At 40.3% G+C, this 18,805-nt stretch overlaps 1 protein-coding gene across 1 annotated transcript; it reads right to left on the bottom strand.

The window, feature by feature from the left end:
- Window positions 1-12,230: 12,230 nt before the first annotated feature.
- hdac3 (histone deacetylase 3) lies at window positions 12,231-18,558 on the bottom strand. The gene is made up of 15 exons (XM_068714232.1): window positions 18,372-18,558; window positions 17,247-17,329; window positions 16,951-17,093; window positions 16,665-16,746; window positions 16,305-16,361; window positions 16,145-16,200; window positions 15,885-16,018; window positions 15,259-15,339; window positions 15,039-15,112; window positions 14,824-14,888; window positions 14,418-14,507; window positions 14,263-14,321; window positions 13,893-13,972; window positions 13,628-13,785; window positions 12,231-13,541 (listed from the first exon to the last, which is right to left on the bottom strand). The coding sequence occupies exons 1-15, from the start codon at window positions 18,424-18,426 to the stop codon at window positions 13,472-13,474; spliced, it is 1,287 nt and encodes a 428-aa protein (XP_068570333.1). The 5' UTR covers window positions 18,427-18,558; the 3' UTR covers window positions 12,231-13,471.
- Between the last annotated feature and the right edge of the window lie 247 nt (window positions 18,559-18,805).

The raw sequence follows: 18,805 nt of genomic DNA, 5'->3' as shown, positions 1-18,805 counted from the left end.
CTTTCATACAATCAGAGTTATTTTTGTAACCAGAGGAGTCGCCCCCTGATGGCCATTAGAAATAATGCAAGTTTAAGACACTTTTGCATTGGCTTTACTTTTAGAACCTGGAGGTTGTCGCCTGGTTAAAACACTAAACAGGTCAGACATTATGTTGAATAGATTAGATTGATGATCTGCCTTCAGACCTCCTCACAGCTCTGCCAGATCCCCCCCTGTCTAAACCAACATGTTTCAGACACCAGCAGCTAGTCTTTATTTCAACATTAGTCCTTTTAATTAACAGTTGGCTATATCAGTGCAACAAGTTCACAGAAAGAGGAAGCAAACAATCTCCTTGTTAAAACCAGTTCTGGAGGTGGTCAAAGAGGTTTTTGTCTACATTAAGTTGACAGTGTTTTTAACCTTGGTGTACATTTGAATTTACTTTCTTTGTTTATTGTGACTCTCGGATCAAAGTTCACGGTACAGTTATATTATTCTGTCTTAACCTGTCTGTGATACGGATGTTTCTTTTAAATCTCTCACCGCTAGTCTCTTATTCTCTTATCTCACAAGCTCTGAAGGTCTTTATCATGCAATCTTTCTCTCCATATTTACATTAAGTTGACAGTGTTTTTAGCCTTAATGTAAATTAAAATGGAGTTTCTTTGTTTATTGTGACTCTCGGCTAAAAGTTCAGGGTACAGTTATATTATTCTGTCTTAACCTGTCTGTGATGTAGGCTGTCTCCTCCGACGTTCCTTATAAATCTCTCCCCGCTGGTCTCTTATTCTCTTAATCTCACAAGCTCTGAAGGTCTTTCTCTCCATATTTCTATAATCTGCATGCTCTCTCTCTTTGTGTTGGTACCCTATATTACAGTCCTGTAGGCAGACATGCAGATTTCAAAGCATATCCCCTTTGAAAGGAACTCTCTAGTTTATTTGGAGTAGCTTTACTGCAGGAGTTTACTGCAGGAATTTACTGCCATTCCAAATATTAGCCAGTGGATTAGACGCTTGTTGACTCTAGCTTAACTGATTTTCTTGATTCAGGTGGTGCTCTGGTGTAACAGTGCTTTTTAATAATACAGGTCACTCTGTATCAACCACTGCGGGGAGAAACTTGACTTGAGCGGATAATCTGTGAGAAACGCAAACCACAAAGAGCAACTTGGGCATCCGAACAATAGTACTAGATACAATACATTAAAAACGTACCATTATCAAAAGTTGTCCTACGCGTTATTGCGAGAAAAACTGTGTGATAGTGGGACAGGAAAGGTGGACTCTTCTCTTTAGAGAGGCAAGTACAAAATACACTGAATAACAATTGCTGAGGAAATCTAAACCAGTATCAAAAATGGGATTTGATACAATGGAGATTTTTTATGGGATATATTTTTAACATGATCTTTGTTTCGCTGGAGTTTGTGATGCTAAAAAGATATTAATATCAAAAGTTCAACCAGGGAGAAACCTGGGCGGATGATGAGACAATGGACCCCTGGGCAGAGACATGCAGAAGGCCCCGCCACCTTTCCTACATAGGAGCAAGACATACTGACTTTAAAGTTGTTTGGCCTCTTTTTGTTGTTGGTTTGAGTCTCTTTGTAGTCGTTACGCGTCTCTGTGTAGTTGTGTGTCTCTTTGTAGTTGGTTTGTGTCACTTTGTAGTTGGTTTGTGTATATTTATAGGCATTTTGAGTCTCCTTGAGGTTGTTTGGCCCCTTTTCATTGTCGATGTGAGTCTCCTTGTGGTCTCTTTGCAGCTGTTTTTCATCTCTTTGTAGTTGTGGTCATTTTTAGTCTCTCCCTGGTTGGTATACGTGTCTCTTTTATTGTAATTTTGTAGAAGAAAGGCCAGGTCGGCCCCTGGCACTGTGGGCCCCCGTGCCTGTGCCCGGTAGATTCATTCAATAATCAACCCATGCTTAGTACATGAATGGAATTTAGTGCTTTAAAATGCAAACTTATCAACATGCATCTGATCGTATTTTGTCAAGCTGAATATCATCACTACAGAGGTAATTCAATAAAATAATTACAAAATACTTGCTATGTGTATTGAACTAGTATTATGATTTAAAGCTGCAACCTCTGTTGCAATAAGTCCAACATAAATAATGTGCGTTTTCTAAGAATTCCTGAGAAAGCTGTAACGTACCACTGAAGATGTGTCCAGTCCACAGATAACAGAGTGATATATGACTGTGTGTTTGTGCTCTCAGGGGCTTCCTCCTCTGCGTTCTCTCTATTATTGTATTTTATGGTACCTCTTATGTCCACTCTCTTCCAAGTTCTTTCACTGGATTATCCGGCCCAGCTGTGTTGATTTGTCAGCAGTGGAACAGAAGGACCTAAAGCACCTGTATGTTTCTCAGCTGCTCATCTCCACTTCTTGTCACGCACTTTCTGTCTTCTCTCCTGCTCCTTCACAGAGCCAAGATTAAATCAACGGACTGACCATAAAACATTAATGCTCTCCATTTGCAGTGTGTTGTTTCCACAAGCTCAAGTTTCTGTTTTTAAGGAAAACAGAACTACATATATTAAAAGATGGTGTGAAACTGCCAAAATTTCCTTTTTACAACATCCTCCTTTATTTTCATATCCATGGTGCTAAAAAAATAATGAAAGAAAGACTGAAAGAAAAATGTAAATATCACCCCTATGATAGTCAGTCAGTCTACATTTATTCCTTTAAAGATTAACTCAACAACATGCCCTGACTTCTCTGGTTGAACATTTAATTCAATAACCACACCCAACAGTGATGTCACAGTGCACTGGCACACCCTGGATTACACTTCTATATCACTGCAGCAATGTGAGAAGTTTTTCAGATTTTCAACAGGTATTAATGAATAAGTTAATGGTAATTTAACAAAAAATCTTTCAGCCATATCTTGGTCTCTTCATTGGTACGTTGTCATTTTCTCACGACTGAAAGCTCTGGAAAACCTAGTAAGTAGACCTTGATTTAATATTTGGTTTTGAAACTAAAATACACGTGTTGTTGTATTGCTTGTGCACAAATATTCGTGAAAATGAAGTCATTGCCAAACAAGTCCTTGAAAAGGCGTCATGAGTCAGCTGTAAAATCAATCCACCCACGTGTCCAGAGCCAACTTTAGAACTGGATAACTCATCTGAAAGGTCAATCAGAGTCTGATCATCATGAGCATTTAGTCACTGGGTGGGATATGACTGTACCACACATAGTATACTGTACAGGACGTCCATCACCATTAAAAGATCTCCTTGATCAATATCTATTATTTGGCATTTCTTCAACATTCAGTTGTTTCCTGCAAAGCCAGGTCCCATCCAAGGAGAGCTCATATAATGCGAGAAACCGCAAGTGTGCACATAATTATACCAGTTCACAAGTAATTACATTACGGTAAGATCTTCTGATCACTAAATTGTTTTAATAAAAAATCTCCTGACAGTAGAGTTTCTCTCTCTGTGAACAACTTTCAGTCCTGCCTGCTGCAACAGGTTCCTCTTTGTTTCACGAAGCTCGGTGTTACTCATGGTATTCCTCAGTGTTAGGAGTGTGTTTAGAGTGAGTGACTTGAATTCCTCCCTATCACATGAAAGACAAATTTAGTGTTAAAGGTCTACAAGGTGCACACTGCTCTTTCTACTGTTGTACAACTTTTCTTGACGCAAGTGAACCAAAAAGCAAACCAAAAAAAGACAGATATGGAGATAATGTTGAGAAAAACTGAGTTAATACTGAGACGCTTTTGAAAGCCTCCTATCACAGATCTGTTGTTAAAGTATTCATGTCTGTAGTGTGGACAGTGTGTCAGAGCTTACAGCCACTGAATCCCTCCATCAATCCACTTTATGAAACCGCTCTAAATCATTTCTGTCTTGCTCTACATCTCAAGCCAAGCCAGGTTGCTTCATGCACAGCCACACAGCTGTAAAACACCCCTGTACACATCTGTAATGTGATGTTTTTTTGGCGTTTTTTCATGGCAACTGTTGTCAGGATTTCACTGCTCATGTATCAATGTGTTGACTGTTACAAACTGATGTAGGCTTTTATTACCTGTCTCCACTCAGTGATTTATAACCGGGATGATATAAAAAAATTGTATATTAAATGGTTTATAATCAGTAAATTGTGTACTGGGTCCGCAGCTGATAATGTTTGATGTTTGGGATTTCTTTGCTTTCCATAGCTGGTCCACAGCTTTGGTCTAATTATTAGATGGATTGCCATGATGTTTTGTGCAGATATTGATGACCCCCTCAGGATGAATTGTAAGAGCTTTGATCCAGCACCATCATCAGGTCAAATCTTTACTCACCCAGTTCTTTGGTTTATGAATACATACCTGCAAAATGAATGACATTCTAAGTTGTATTTGTGTTTAGTGCCAGTTAGTAATTGTTAGCATGCTTGTTTATTCTTTATCAATAAAAAAAAGACATTAAATTAATCACTTTCTGTTCACAGAGGGCTTTTCTTTTTCCAAGAAAGACTTATCAGGCAATACCTCTGTAGAATAGAAAATGTAACAAGACTAAGAGTCTAACGCTATTGGCTCTACAGGGCTGCACATACTGGTTTAAGGATAGATGGTGTCGTATGCTGTACAGATTGTCAAGCATACTGTTGAGCAGCTATAAGATCGAGGCTACCATGTTCCCCTTTAGTGTGTTAGCATGCTAACAAAACACAGCTGAGGCTGATGGGAATGTCATTAGTTTTGCAGGTATTTAGTCATAGAGCAAAGTATTGGAGGAATTGAACGTTAGACCTGATGATGGCACTGGACGAAAGGTCAGGATCACCAGCGATACATCCTCTGGGGACCACAAATGTCTGCCCAAATCCCTCCAGTAGTTGTTGAGATTTTGTCTGGACCACAGTGGTGTGATGAGATACGGATATTATTCCATAGGGCCATGTGACTAGGGTGGCTAAAAATCTTCACGGACCGAATAGACATCTTTTGAATTAGTAGACATGACAATGTATTTCTGTGGGCGGAGCATAGGTGGAGGCATACTACTCTCAAGACGTTTGTTAACGCTGGCTAGCAAGTTTTGTTGGCTTGTTTTTTTGAGTTGAGTTTCTCTCAATATGTACTCACTTAAAGTTAACAATAACCAATGGGAACATATTAGCCAGCTGACCTCTCCAGAGGCTGGCTAGTTAGCGAGCTAGCTTGTCCATGTCTGGCAAGTTTGATAGATAGTCTCCGAAGCTCCTGCTTACCCCCCTTACAAAGAACATCAAATACACAAATAATTTGATATTTTTTTGGGGTTATTTTTACAACATAAATACATTGTAAATATGTATATTTTGGTTTTAAATAGTAAATGGTGCACAAGAGCACTGCAAGTCAAACAATTGCAGTGTGCTTGGATAAAATTCTGAGTTTTCAAGTTATAATATATGCCTTTCCCATGTGTTTCCATGTTATGGTAGCAAATTTCAGTTGCTTAGCATTAAATGGAGTGAGCATGAGGTGGTCAGAATGGGAATAGCAATAATACATTCCTAGAGGCGCTTGGTATATTGACAGGAGGGCCTTGTGGAACTGGTTAACATTTGGAGTGGACTCATTGTGAACTTTGTGAGGAGAATGGACAACGGGAGATGATCTACAGCTCATATGATGAGCCATGAATCATATTTCTCATTGTATCTTTACAAGCCCCTAAGGAGCAGAATGATCTGCTCTTTGCTGTACAGGTTGCTTTCCTTACAGCGGAAAAAAAAAACACGAGTTTCACTGCATGTTGGTGCTACACAGTCTTAAACTCTTTTTTTTATTGACTTTACTGTTAACATAGGCATCACTATAAGCTAACCTTGGTGTGTATACAGATAGACATAGTGGTTTAGAATTCCTGATTGAACTTGTGATTGACCCTTCTGAAAGTATTATATGCCTATTTCTTTGCAGGCTCAGTGATGGGATGGGCCTGTTCAAAGATGCCAAAATATTTGCCTCAGCACACCCATTTTCTTGTCAGATTCATGATTTATGACCTGACAGATGTTCGTTAGCACTGCTGTGTTCTAATTAACATATCTCCAAATGTACACCAATTGGCATGCTGATAAATTGTAGCTACAAATTCACTATGAGGTGACCAAATCATTCCTCATCCACTGGCGGAAGCAGCACTGGGCAGAGCTTTGCACACTTGGCTGACCACGAGGCATTTAGTAACTGCGTTAGTGCAATTGATAGACGTCGTATTGGGATTAAAGTACTAAACGCACCTGATGCACAACCATGCTTTTCCTTCAGTGCATTAATAGTATTTGCTCTCCTGGCTACTTTACCATTGGGATGGTGGCTACACCCGCCAAATGCCCATCAACATCCCCACCTAAGCCTCTGTCGCCAGCGGTGGAATGTGACTAAGTGCATTTCATTAAGTACCGTACTTAAGTACAAATTTGAGGTACTTGTACTTTACTTGAGTCTTTTCTTTTCAAAGCACTTTCTACTTCTACTCTATACTATACATTTCACTCCACTACAATTATTTTTAAAAAAAGGATTAAAAAAAAGAAAGAAAGCTACCAGTGACTTTATAAATGAAGATCTTGGCTTTAAAATATGATGCGTCGTTGACAGGAAATTAATTGGAAACTATTTTTACAATTATTTCAGTCATTTTTCATCCATAACCTTTTGTTGAGGATTTGCTTCTTTTCTTAATTTATTTTAAATAATGTTGAGGTTTGGACTGTTTGGTTAGACACAACAATGTGAAGGTGTCATTTGGGGATTTGGGCAATGGTTTCGTTTTCACAATTTTTCCAAACCAAACAATCGGTTAACTGAGAAATGATCAGCAGATTAATCCATAGTCAAAATAATGAAAGAAAATGTAAAAATATATTTTTTTCTGCATTGAGCACTTTTACTTTTAATGCTTTAAGTACCTTTTCCTGATTATTATACTTACATACTTTCACTTAAGCAACATTTTATACATACCATACAATTTAAACCATTTTTACAGTGCAGTGTATCGTAAAACATGTGATGCTTCTTCCTCAAGGCAGCATACACTGAGCTCTCCTTGATGTCATCTGTGACCACATGTGGTGCGATTCTCCACATCTGTCAAGCAGTAGGTGAGGTCATGGAGGATGAGGACCTCGGGGAGGAGACTTGGGCTGCTGAGCAGCTCTGACACTGCAGCCAAATGAAGTCAGTGGTACTTAATGGAGCACTGAATGAGCCCTGCTAGGCCCGCTGGGAGTTCAGTACCTGTATACCTGCAGCAGCGGTATTGCATGATCATATCTTGTCATGCTCCAACGTGAACTATGTTTCAACTCTGAAGCACTTTAAAACTTCATTTTTTTTTTATATTAGCATTATTTGTTCCTAAATTAGAAGTATAACTTATACGGGTGGTCTTTGGCTGAGACAATAAACAGAAACAACTTTCATAATTATCGCTAACTTACCTGCTAGTGTTGAAGCACACTGTGGTGTGGTGATACCAGGCAGCAGCTTTAATTCTATTTCACAAAGCAATGAAGGACAAACTTGAAGATCCATTGCGGTGACAAACAGGAATGGATTAGTGAGGGTTCTTGTCCACGTGTGTGTGTGTGTGTGTGTGTGTGTGTGTGAGAGAGAAAGGGAATCAGTGTGTGTTTCAACACACAGGCAGATGCTTGACAGAACAGATTTAGGCCCCGGGGCCAAAAACAAGCCAGAAAAGGATGAGGCCCACACACACACACACGCACACATACACACACACACACACACACACACACACACACATACACACACACACACACACACACACACACACACACACACACACACGCGCGCGCGCGCGCACAGACTGATTTCATAGCTATGCATAATACGAAGACCTTGACAGGCCTCTGAATGTGCTCCTCATCAAGTTTGCTACACTGCTAGAGTATAGTGCTGCTAGAGTATAGTGATCAGTAACAGGTGAGGAGGGTGTTTATATATCTAAGAAACAAAGCATCGCTAACACAAAGTTAGGCTTTGAGGAATCAGGGATATTGATTTGTCACTTCAAAGACCATAAACAATTTGATACAGGGATCCTTGATGATTTTTGTGAGCCAACAAACTAATGGGTCAAAGAGGAAGAAACCTGTATTATTATTCCCTGTAGTGGACCAACCCCTGTAGCTGAGGAATGCTTCTTGGCCTGTAAAAATCCATTTGTTTGTCGTCATTATTATTGTTATTAGTAGTTCTATCTGTATTTTCTATTCTATTAATATTTGCTATGCTCTAGCAAGGAGACCTTGTTCACGCTGGTCTTCTGGCGGGAAAGAAACACTACATTTGTGTTCACGTGGAAGGAAATCATTGAGGTAATTGTAAGATTAAACTTATCATACTGTTTGGTGAAAACTGGTTTAGAAAAAAGTAATTAATAAAAGGAGCTTTAAGCAGGGCTTAAATGTGTATTCTTGATGTTGGAAATATAGTTTGAAAAAAATATTTGATGTTTGGATTGTTGGTTGGACAAAACAATGTGAAGGCATCACTTTCTGCTCTGGGTAATGGTTTTGATTTCATGATATTAACAAACCGAACAGTCAAATCAATCAATTAAAAAAACGTATCTGGTAAAGACTGGAATACGCTGTGAAACTGATGGAGAAACAGAACACAACCAGGGGCTTACTCGGTTTCAATGTCAAGCGCTTGGTGTTGCCGTGTGAAAATATATATCTCAATCCTGATGGCCACAGAAGAAAGTGAATACATTATACATAAATAGGGGGGATTCCAGGATTTAAATCTGCTCTCCCACACACACCAGCACGATCCACTCCTGACGCTCACCCTAATGTAACCTGTAACATCAGCAATACAGAAACCATTCAATCCAGCTAACTTCTGCCATTTTGCTGCAGGCAGAGAAACATAGAGAGAGAGAGAGAGAGAGAGAGAGAGAGAGAGAGAGAGAGAGAGAGAGAGAGAGAAAGAGAGAGAGAGAGAGAGAGAGAGAGAAAGAGAGAGAGAGAGAAAGTCAAACCTACATCAGACATTCCAACGCAAAGCAGCCGACAAGCCAACACACATTCTGGTGAGGCGGTGTTGCTCTGTGAACGATTATTTATTAATGCCAGCCTCTCCGTCACACTCTGCAAAAGTCATGGATGAAGAGTTCTCTCTCTCGCTCTAATTAACACACACACACACACACACACACACACACACACACACACACACACACACAGATGTTCCGTCTATTTGCTGATTACACCTCAAACTCTATGTACAAATGTTGTTCCATACTAACAGGTGCAACAAAACAACAGTAGGGGTAAAGGAAGCGTCAATCAAGTGCAGTTTGTAACCGCCCACGTGGTCCTGAGAAGAGTTGTAATCACACAACACAAGTGGGGCTTTAAGTCCTTCAATGCTGCTGATCATTAATTCATTGTTTAAGTTATTAATCATTAATAAACCGTGGCTTTAATGTGTTTTATATCATTGTGAATTGAATATTTTGGGGGTTTTAAAGTATTATTCGACAAAATAATAAAATGTGAAGATATCACCAAAATAATGACGGACAATATTTTATAGATTAAGATTATTTTTTTTACTGGAAATAAAAATAGACAATATATAAGAAGTGGACATAGTCATTGTGACTAAACACATTGGTTTGTGGACTGCTGTTTTGAAGACTCGAGTTCAGTGATTTTGCCGTCGCCATCTTGGATTACAGCCGCCTCCATGTTGTTTTTTTTAACCATTTCGTAATGGAGGTTACCATATTTGGAATGTGGAGGAGTGACTTAGTGACGCCGTGTACGGCTCTGGTAGCATCAGTGACCTGTCCATCACAGCAAGCCCGCCCTAAAGCATACCCTGCTTTATGGTCTACTTGACTCTAAATGGAACATAGTTTACTAAATGAACATCACGCTGTATTGAAGAAGACTTGAAACTAGAGATTGAGACCATAAACTCATGTTTACAATGTTTACTGAGGTAATAAATCAAGAGAGAAGTAGAGTCATTCTCTCATTGACTTCTATAAAAACTGACTTTTTTCTGCAACCAGAGGAGTCGCCCCCTGCTGGTCAGTAGAGAGAATACAGGTTTTTAGACACTTCCACATCGGCTTCACTCCTGGAAATAATAGACTGTTTTAACTGACACACGAAAGTAATTAGGCTGTAAGTTGCAGCCAAGGTGACTTAATCATTCACTCCTCCGGTTATCGGCTCATGTGGATGCAGGAATTGGATGTAGTGTTTAGAAGGGTGTACCGATAAATCACTCTCGAGGGTTCAGCTGTCACGTGCAGACTTTTATACACCATCAAATATGATCCACCACCACACTCCATCTCGTCGGCTCCGCTCCTCTGATGCCAACCTCCTGTCCCTTCCACCCAGGACCAAGCACCGGACATGGGGTGACAGAGCCTTCTCCATAGCTGCCCCTTCCCTCTGGAACTCTCTCCCCAAACACATCCAAGACTGCGCTGAACTTTCCATATTCAAATCCAAAATCAAAACCCACCTTTTTAAAACTGCTTTTAATGTGTGACCATTATTGTGTGTTTTATGTTTTTTTAGTGTATAACTTTTATATATGATGATTTTAATGTAAAGTGTCTTTGAGTACCATGAAAAGCGCTTGATAAATAAAATGTATTATTATTGTATTATTATTATACACATTTATGCACGTGACCCCGTCTGTGTACGGTTGTGCCGGTGGACCTCTCGGGCACATCTGCTCTTATCATCTCTCACGCACGCACGCACGCACACACACACACACACACACACACACACACACACACACACACTTATATTCTTTATGTTGGAAAGAAAGAGGGGAGGGGTGGAGAAGAACTGAAAGACATTAGGGAGACAAACTGAAATAAAGAGAAAAACATTAAATCCCCTCCTCGGTGAAAAAACTAAACTCCAGTGTGTGTGTGTGTGTTTCAGAGGGCTTTTACAGGTAAATCTTGTGGACGCAGGGCAACAAATCTGCTTTGTGTTATAACTCCTTTCCTTTCTGCTACCAGCAGTTAAGTCTGGTTCCTCTTATGTGGAAAATCTCCATCAATCTCGTTGAACAGGTGTTCAAAACAAACACGGTGTGGCGGTGACTCTTTTTTGTGGAATTCATGCTCAAGTTATTTTTAACTAAACATGCAGAAACGTGTGATTCTTCCTGTCAGAATCAACTGAGTAGCACCATAATCCGTTTGATAATAGATCCACGTTTTGAGTCCGTGACGCCGGACGCTGCCAGCAGCACAGATCACAGTCGTCACCTGTTTATTTTGCTGCTGTCATTCACAGATACACACAAGCAATGTGTCTCTCCAACATTTTGGATACCGGTGAAAAGATTTAGTGACGGCTTCTTAAAAAGCATTTCAGAAAGAAATCCATCTTTGTGTATTTAGTGTAAGGGTGTGTCAGCAGGTGTGTTTTGGGAAATCAAGCTATGGCCTTTTTTGTTTTAGCATATCAGTATTTAAATATGAAAAAAAAATAAAATAAAAAAATTGCAAGCTCATTAGTTAAAGAAACAGACTGACTGAATGATCTTTAAAAATCAAATGGTCCTTTCTACTAAATAACAGCTTTTGGTTTTGTGTTCCCAGGGATTAAAAGAAAGAAAGAAAGATTGGTGGGTTTGATTTTCTATCGCGTTGACTTTTCTTTTGTTCAGAAACTGACCTGTAAAATTTTCTTCATTTCATTCACAAGTGCTATTATATTAGAAACTATTGTACCAAGCTAAACTTTCTGGTGTGATGTTTATGATTGGATTGAATCAAAAAGCGTCTCTCATTTTACCACAAATATATTATATACTATACTGACTTTAAAAAAAAGAACACCTTTTTGTCATAGAATACGATAACCTTTTTATGACATACTATACTATCACTTTATGATTCAACAGAAATGTCAGGTTTTACAGCGGTTTCTAAGGTTCCTAAGTTCACTCCTTTTTTGTAGCTCAACACTTGGAAACTGAAGTAACATGGCTAATTTTTCATCATATCACGACATGTGCATGTATGTACACAATAAATAAATGTTTGAGTGGACTCTTGTTCAGATTCCTGGTATATGTATTTATACCTGGCCAATAAAACTGGTTTAGGTGACATTTTAAAATCATGTCGCCCTCTGGTGGCGAGGTTCAAAGCCTGCTGATAGAGATCAGCCTTCACAATACTTTCATATTACGTGCATTGACTCAATTTATTTTTTATTAAAAAGTAGACAACAATATAAAAAAAGAAAGAAAAGAAATTACATAAAAACCTGTTTCTGGCTAACAGAGGACGGATGTGGCAGATGGTAGAAGAGATTTGAGGGCTGCAATGAGCCCACTTTAATCCGGTTGCACAGTGAAGGACCAGCACTCTGACATCTGAACCAAACTACCTGCTTCAGTATAAAATGTTCCGCCACGGTTGTCCTCTTCTACATCACAAACACACACGTCATACATTTATACGTGTATATACAGTACAGAGAATACGGGAGGAAAGGAATGAAAAGACAGGAAACTACTTCCTGTTTTGTTCAGCTCAAGTCCAGTTGCCTCATTATACAGATGTTCACTTGTAGAAAAAAGTCGAAATGAAATATATAAAAAAAAAAAGAAGAAAAAAAAAAAAGGGAAGTTGATATGAAAGTGCCCAGCTCTACACACACACAGATTCCACTTGTCAGAGCTGTAAGGCACATGAACGATAACTACGCAGGGACTGTAAAATATAAAAGAAAAGTGATCGGTTTCATTTGTAGCTTCGAGATTCAAAGCTTTGTTTTCTCTTAAATCTCAGGGGGTTGAAAATTGACGACGCTCAATACAAGTTCAATTCAGTTGATAAAAAAATACTTAATTGTTAAAATTGTTGCAGATGACATTTTTCTCTTTCAAAATTCAAATACATCGCATTACTAACACAACTTGACCAAGATTACAAGTGAAAAAAGATAATATGCTATTACCAACATCTAGGTATGCACATCTTCATGAGCACATATAGAAAATGTTTGTAAATTCAAAACAATAAGGACCATCACATCTGGTAACCCTTTACATGACACTGTGTCTATGTTTCAGCGTCCAGCATTATTAAAGTGTGTGGAATCTGGGCTCCCTCTGTCCGTTATAATATTTGAAAAACCCACATAGAAAGGGGAATACTGCTGTAATGGAGGTGTGCTCACTGACGTTATGTACAAGGTGCAAACATCACGTTACTGTTCTGATGACTCGGAACGAGCATGATGTCAGCGTGGAGGGCGGCTGATTTCAGAAAGAGAACCTAAAGAGTGAAAAGAGAGGAGCTCGGGAAGTCTTTTCAGTCCTTCCAGAAACGTTTCTGTTCACTCTGCAGCGGCGACGCGACGTTTGGAGAAAACGAAACGGAACGCTGCGAGGAAAAAGAAAAAGCTCCGCTCCTTTTGTCCCCGAGCGTCAAATTTCCACGTCGCTCTCTTTGTCGTTGTCGTGGTCGCCGTCGTAGAACTCGTTGGCTGCCTCCGGCCTGTTTGGAAACATTATTGTGGTCAAATTGATTTTCAATCTAACATGCGTTAGCACCCGTCTCAGCCCCGTTGAAGGAGTACCGACCTGGTGTAGTTCTCCTCGCCCCCCCTCTCGTCGGGGTCGGGCTCGTCGGTGCGCTCGTAGCTCAGCATGTCGGAGGGAACGTCGTGGATCTGGACGCTGGGCGCGTGGTTCAGCATCTTCAGGTTCTCGAACACCGTCTGACGGATCTGCTCCAAGTACTGCGGCAAAACATTTATATTTATTATCTTTACGTCCTCGTCGAACAACTGTAACTCGTCAAAACGCCCTGAGATGCATCTTGAAACGACTTTAGTGTGGGTCTCACCGGTCTGGAGTTCTGGTTTTCTATCCGGGTGCTCACATCGGGATGCAGCGTGAAGTCTGGAGCAAAGTACTCAAAGTACTCTGAAGTGGACAGAAACAAGGAGGACGAGGAGGGACAGAAATCAGGGAGGGTTTTCTGTTCAAACCACATTTGAAAAATGAGTTCCATTGAATTCTCACTAAAAAGCATCTTCTCAAATATCTAAAAAAATAAATGTCAAGGTTGAAAACGCTCAAAGATGATCTCTACGCCACAAAAACACAACAGGACTCTGATGCTGAAGCCATTTTGACCAGCAAGAAAACAAACTGTAGGTGAATAATCCCGATAACTGAAAGCTTTCAGTTTAGTATGTTAAAGCACAACTCACCGCTATAAGGCAGCTCATCGCTGATGGATTCATCCAGTAACAGAGACGTCTCAAAGGTCCTACGGACAAAACAAAACAAGACCTTTTAAACAACAAAGCCCGTCTCATGACTTAACTCACAACATAAACCTCCACGTTTTGCGTAGAACACTTACCAGCAGCGAGCCACGTTCCTCACGGTGTACCCTCCTCCTCCCAGGACCAACAGAGGAATCTTAAAGCTCTTTACAAACTCCACACAGTCGCTGAACGATGGAGAGCAAAGCACACACGTTAAAGCGCATACACAAGTTGAGCAATGCCTATCGTTATCGCTACGTTACACTCTAAACGTGAGAGAGAAGAAGAGAGGAATGATTCGTGTTTGAGCTCCATTTCCTTATGGGAAGCCCCGTTATACAATAATGCCATATTTCACCGTGTTTAAAATCACTGTGCCTGTCGCTTTAAACCCAGTTTCCCTCCACGGGTAACATCTCATTTCACTGTCGCTTCATGATGCAGGCTACTGACATTTAACTTCAACTAGCGAACGCCGTTTTTAACACAAGTCGGTCTCACCCATGTCCTCGTATGCTGAGGTTGAAGCAGCCCAGCCTGTCGCAGCCCAGAGAATCTGCTCCGCACTGCAAGGAGAAGAACACACGGGCTTCATAGAGTCGCTCCTCCTACGGTCACATGAAGCCTTCAAGTCTGATAACGGGTTTACTTCATATGTCATTTTATAAAATGATCCACAACGCACTGAGATGAGATGACAAGAGTGACTGACTGACCTGTAGAACGATGCAGGTCGGCTGGTAGAAATCCACCACCTGTTTGATAACCGGCTGGAACAGCTGCCGGTAGCCTAACACACACACACACACACACACACACACACACACACGTTGGCTGTTGAAGTTCACAGCAGTATGAATCTTCAGAGCTACTGTGTTATTTTAGACAATAGGTGTTACGTTTCAATAATGACATTGGTGCAGGAAGTGAACTCACTCTGGTCGTCGATGCCGTCTCTGAGAGGAACATTGAGGCAGTAGTACCGGCCGCTCTCTGCTCCCACCTCATACATGTCACCTGCAGCCAACACACACACACACACACACACACACACACACACACACACACACACACACACACACACACACACACACACACACACACACACACACACACACACACACACAGTATCAATACACACCTGTACAGAGACAACACAGTAACATAATGTAAATGGTGGAATTTTTGGACGTACTATACTATGACTGTTTATGATAGACTTTACTATACTATGACTTATCTATGGGGTATTACATTTAACGCCAGGATTCCTGCATATTGAAGCAGCTCAGATTACATCGTTTGTCTTATTAAATAAGAAAAACGTGCACATTCAATATTTCCCTACTGCATAGTTATCCATTAATTTTCTTAATGTAGGTACATGTCCTACATTAAAAAAAAAAAAAGACAAACAGACGAACAAATAAACGTGTTATATGTCTTTGCAGTGATTACAAACTGAAGTCAAATGAACATGCCGATGAGTGCAGAAATGTCCAGGCTGTACTCCACACACAGAAAACACCATTCTAACGACGAATGTTTAATGCGGCTTGTACCTGTTCCCGGGAAAAAGTAGTTCCCGTATTTGTGGAAGGACACGGTCATGACGCGGTCGGTCAGGTAAAAGGCCTCCTGTACACCGTCGCCATGGTGAATGTCTATGTCGATGTACAGAACCCTAGGGTGGTATCTGGAACACACACACACACACACACACACACACACACACACACACACACACACACACACAGTTATAAAGAGAGAAACACACAGCAAACACTTGATAAAGGTTCTTCAGAGGAGCGTCCTCTCTTACTTGAGAAGCTCCAGAATACTGATGACGATGTCATTGACGTAGCAGAACCCAGACGCCTGCAAAACACAGAAAAGTCACTTTGGTCCTTTAACCAGTCACAGCTGAATGGAAGGAGCTCAGCAGAAAGGAATGAAAACTATACACAGCACTTTCTTCTGACCTCAAATTTCTTGGCGTGATGCAAACCTCCGGCCCAGTTGATGGCAATGTCACAGATCTGGAAAAACAAAGTAGAATGTCAAATGAAATATTACAAAAGTCCCCATTGACTCTGTGGTGCCGTCTACCAGCAGTGCTGCAGCCATTTCAGTTCAACAAAGAGTGATGTCCTGAGATTTAAGGCATCATCTGCTACACACATGTTCATCTCTAATTCATCGGCAGCTCGGCAGGAAGTTACCATGGCAGTAGAAATAACACAGAAACTCTTTTTTCACTGCTTGTGACAGGGGAACTAATTAAATGGCACGGACCGTTGGTTTCCACTGACTGCAGTCGTGCGTTTGCGTGCGTGTCTCACCTTGTGGTTGAGCTGTGTGGCTCCCTGTAAGGAGGCTCCTGTGTATCTGGAGCAGAACTCAAAAAGACCTGGAAACACAGGGCTGAAAACACAAACACAGGCGCAAAATATTTTACTTTTGGTTTAGTCCATCCTCTAATAACAGTTATATAGATGACGACTGTGAATCGATGGGGATTTCGAATGCTACGACAATAAATTGCAATAGTGTCAAAAAAATCATTAACAATTTTAGGCATTGAGAACTTTCTAAAACAAAGCGTTGCTTTGAAAGAGTAAAACTCACCAGTCGTCTCCCACATTAAACGTGTTGAGGCTCTTGGTGAAGCCCTGCATGTTGTTGGGGCTGACCTTCTGCAGGAAGTCTATGTAGTCTTCTGAGTGGAACCGACACATGTCGTGCTGAGACGCTTTGTATGGCTTGAACACCTAATGAAAAAAGACAAATTAGGAAAAAGTGCAGTATGAAATTCTGTGTTAGTATATACTCCTGATTTTGGTGTTTTAGCAGATGTTATTTCAGCGAGAGAAGCACCCGCAGGGTCTCAGTCTGTAACACCGTGATCTCTCCGTGCTGCTCACCATCATCTTCTTGTAGAGTCCATAGTGCAACACCAGACTGTGAGTCAGAGACAACCGGTGAGGCTTCATGGGGTGACCAGCACCTGGCAGAGACAGACAGACTCCACATTATAGTACAGATATCTGAACTGAGTACTGAATGACTGAGTTTAAGATCGTTTTTCCAGAATCTCTCCCATTCAGTGAATTAAAAAAAATAAAATCAAAAGAATAAATAAGTATACATTATATAATCTCTTGTACAGTACAGAAACAAAGATTCATGTTGCATTAGTGCACTCAAAGTCTATAAGAGCGACAACCATGATGCCCAATATTGAAATAAGTACACAACACAGCACACAGGGGCAAATAGATTAATATAGTAAAATCACTGCTGAAAGGACTTTTTTGTTATTACACCAACAAATACTAAAATACACAAAATTACTAAACTAATTTTATGGAAAGTATGCAGCTATACAAGTGAAGACTCTCTCTCTTTACAGATAATCAATATGAAGCGAACGTCCAATAACCGCACAACCTATATCATGTGTGTCTATGCTGTTTTCCATATATTGTAAATATTCTTCAGCTCTGACGTTTTGTATATTTTTTATCCTGAGAGCTTTTAAGTTTCACGTTTCAACGCAGGTTTCATCGCGGTTACGGTGCACTGGAGTACTGTCGTAAATAATAACAAAAGGACCGATATTGTTTCACTTCAACTGTACATACGATGGTTCTTATTTACATGCAGATTATTTGCAAATCTGCAATTACGATAAACTACCCACTTTAAAGCGTTAAAGTTACTGTAGGAACTACCGAGACGTCTCGGGCAGACATCTGCATCGACAGAGTGACACATGATGGAAGATTTAAATAAATGACAACTTGTAACCTGACGTTAGCTAGCTTAGCAAACCAGACGTTATGGCATTGCACAATACGTCGTCGACGTTATGAAACGGTGCTGTAGTGAACACCTGCACAACAGACCTCCAAATGCACAGAGAGAGCGTGAAATGCTCCAAAAAACATTTAACATAAAGACGCGTCTTTGAAGTTATTAGCATGTAGCTAGCTTGCTCCAGCACCATCCCCCTTCGTAGGCCTGTTCACAGCGAAAACCAAACTCACCATAATGAAAGTTGCCCACGTCTGGGTCGTAAAAATAAGAGGTTCTATTGTTCATTGCGAAAGAAATATCTTCTGACTTATTTTGGAAAAACTACGACTGTTTCTTGCAACTATAAATCACACATTTTCTTTCAATTAGCAGAAAGCCGCCATTGTAAACACCGACTCGTTTACGTCATCAGACGGGGACCGTAATGACGGAGAGGGGAGGAGGCGGAAAAGAGGAGGTGGCTGGAAAAAAAAGTTACGTTTTCTGTGATCTGTTTTATAGTCATCTTTTAATTAACCAGCATTTACTGGGATAAAGTCAACGCCTTCTGTTTCAATTGTTTACAAGAGCACTTCCTCATATATTTAGCCTCTTAGTTTTGCTCTCAAAGTGCACCAGATTGATGCTTAAAATGTATATTATTTTCTTATGGGAGTCCGGGATC

Source organism: Cebidichthys violaceus, unplaced genomic scaffold (assembly GCF_023349555.1).
Source record: "Cebidichthys violaceus isolate CVI_PGR_0920_01 unplaced genomic scaffold, fCebVio1.0.p SCAF_2, whole genome shotgun sequence".
Lineage (NCBI taxonomy): Eukaryota > Metazoa > Chordata > Actinopteri > Perciformes > Stichaeidae > Cebidichthys > Cebidichthys violaceus.
The sequence above is the reverse complement of the archived record's forward strand: the minus strand, read 5'-3'. Positions and strand labels throughout refer to the sequence as shown.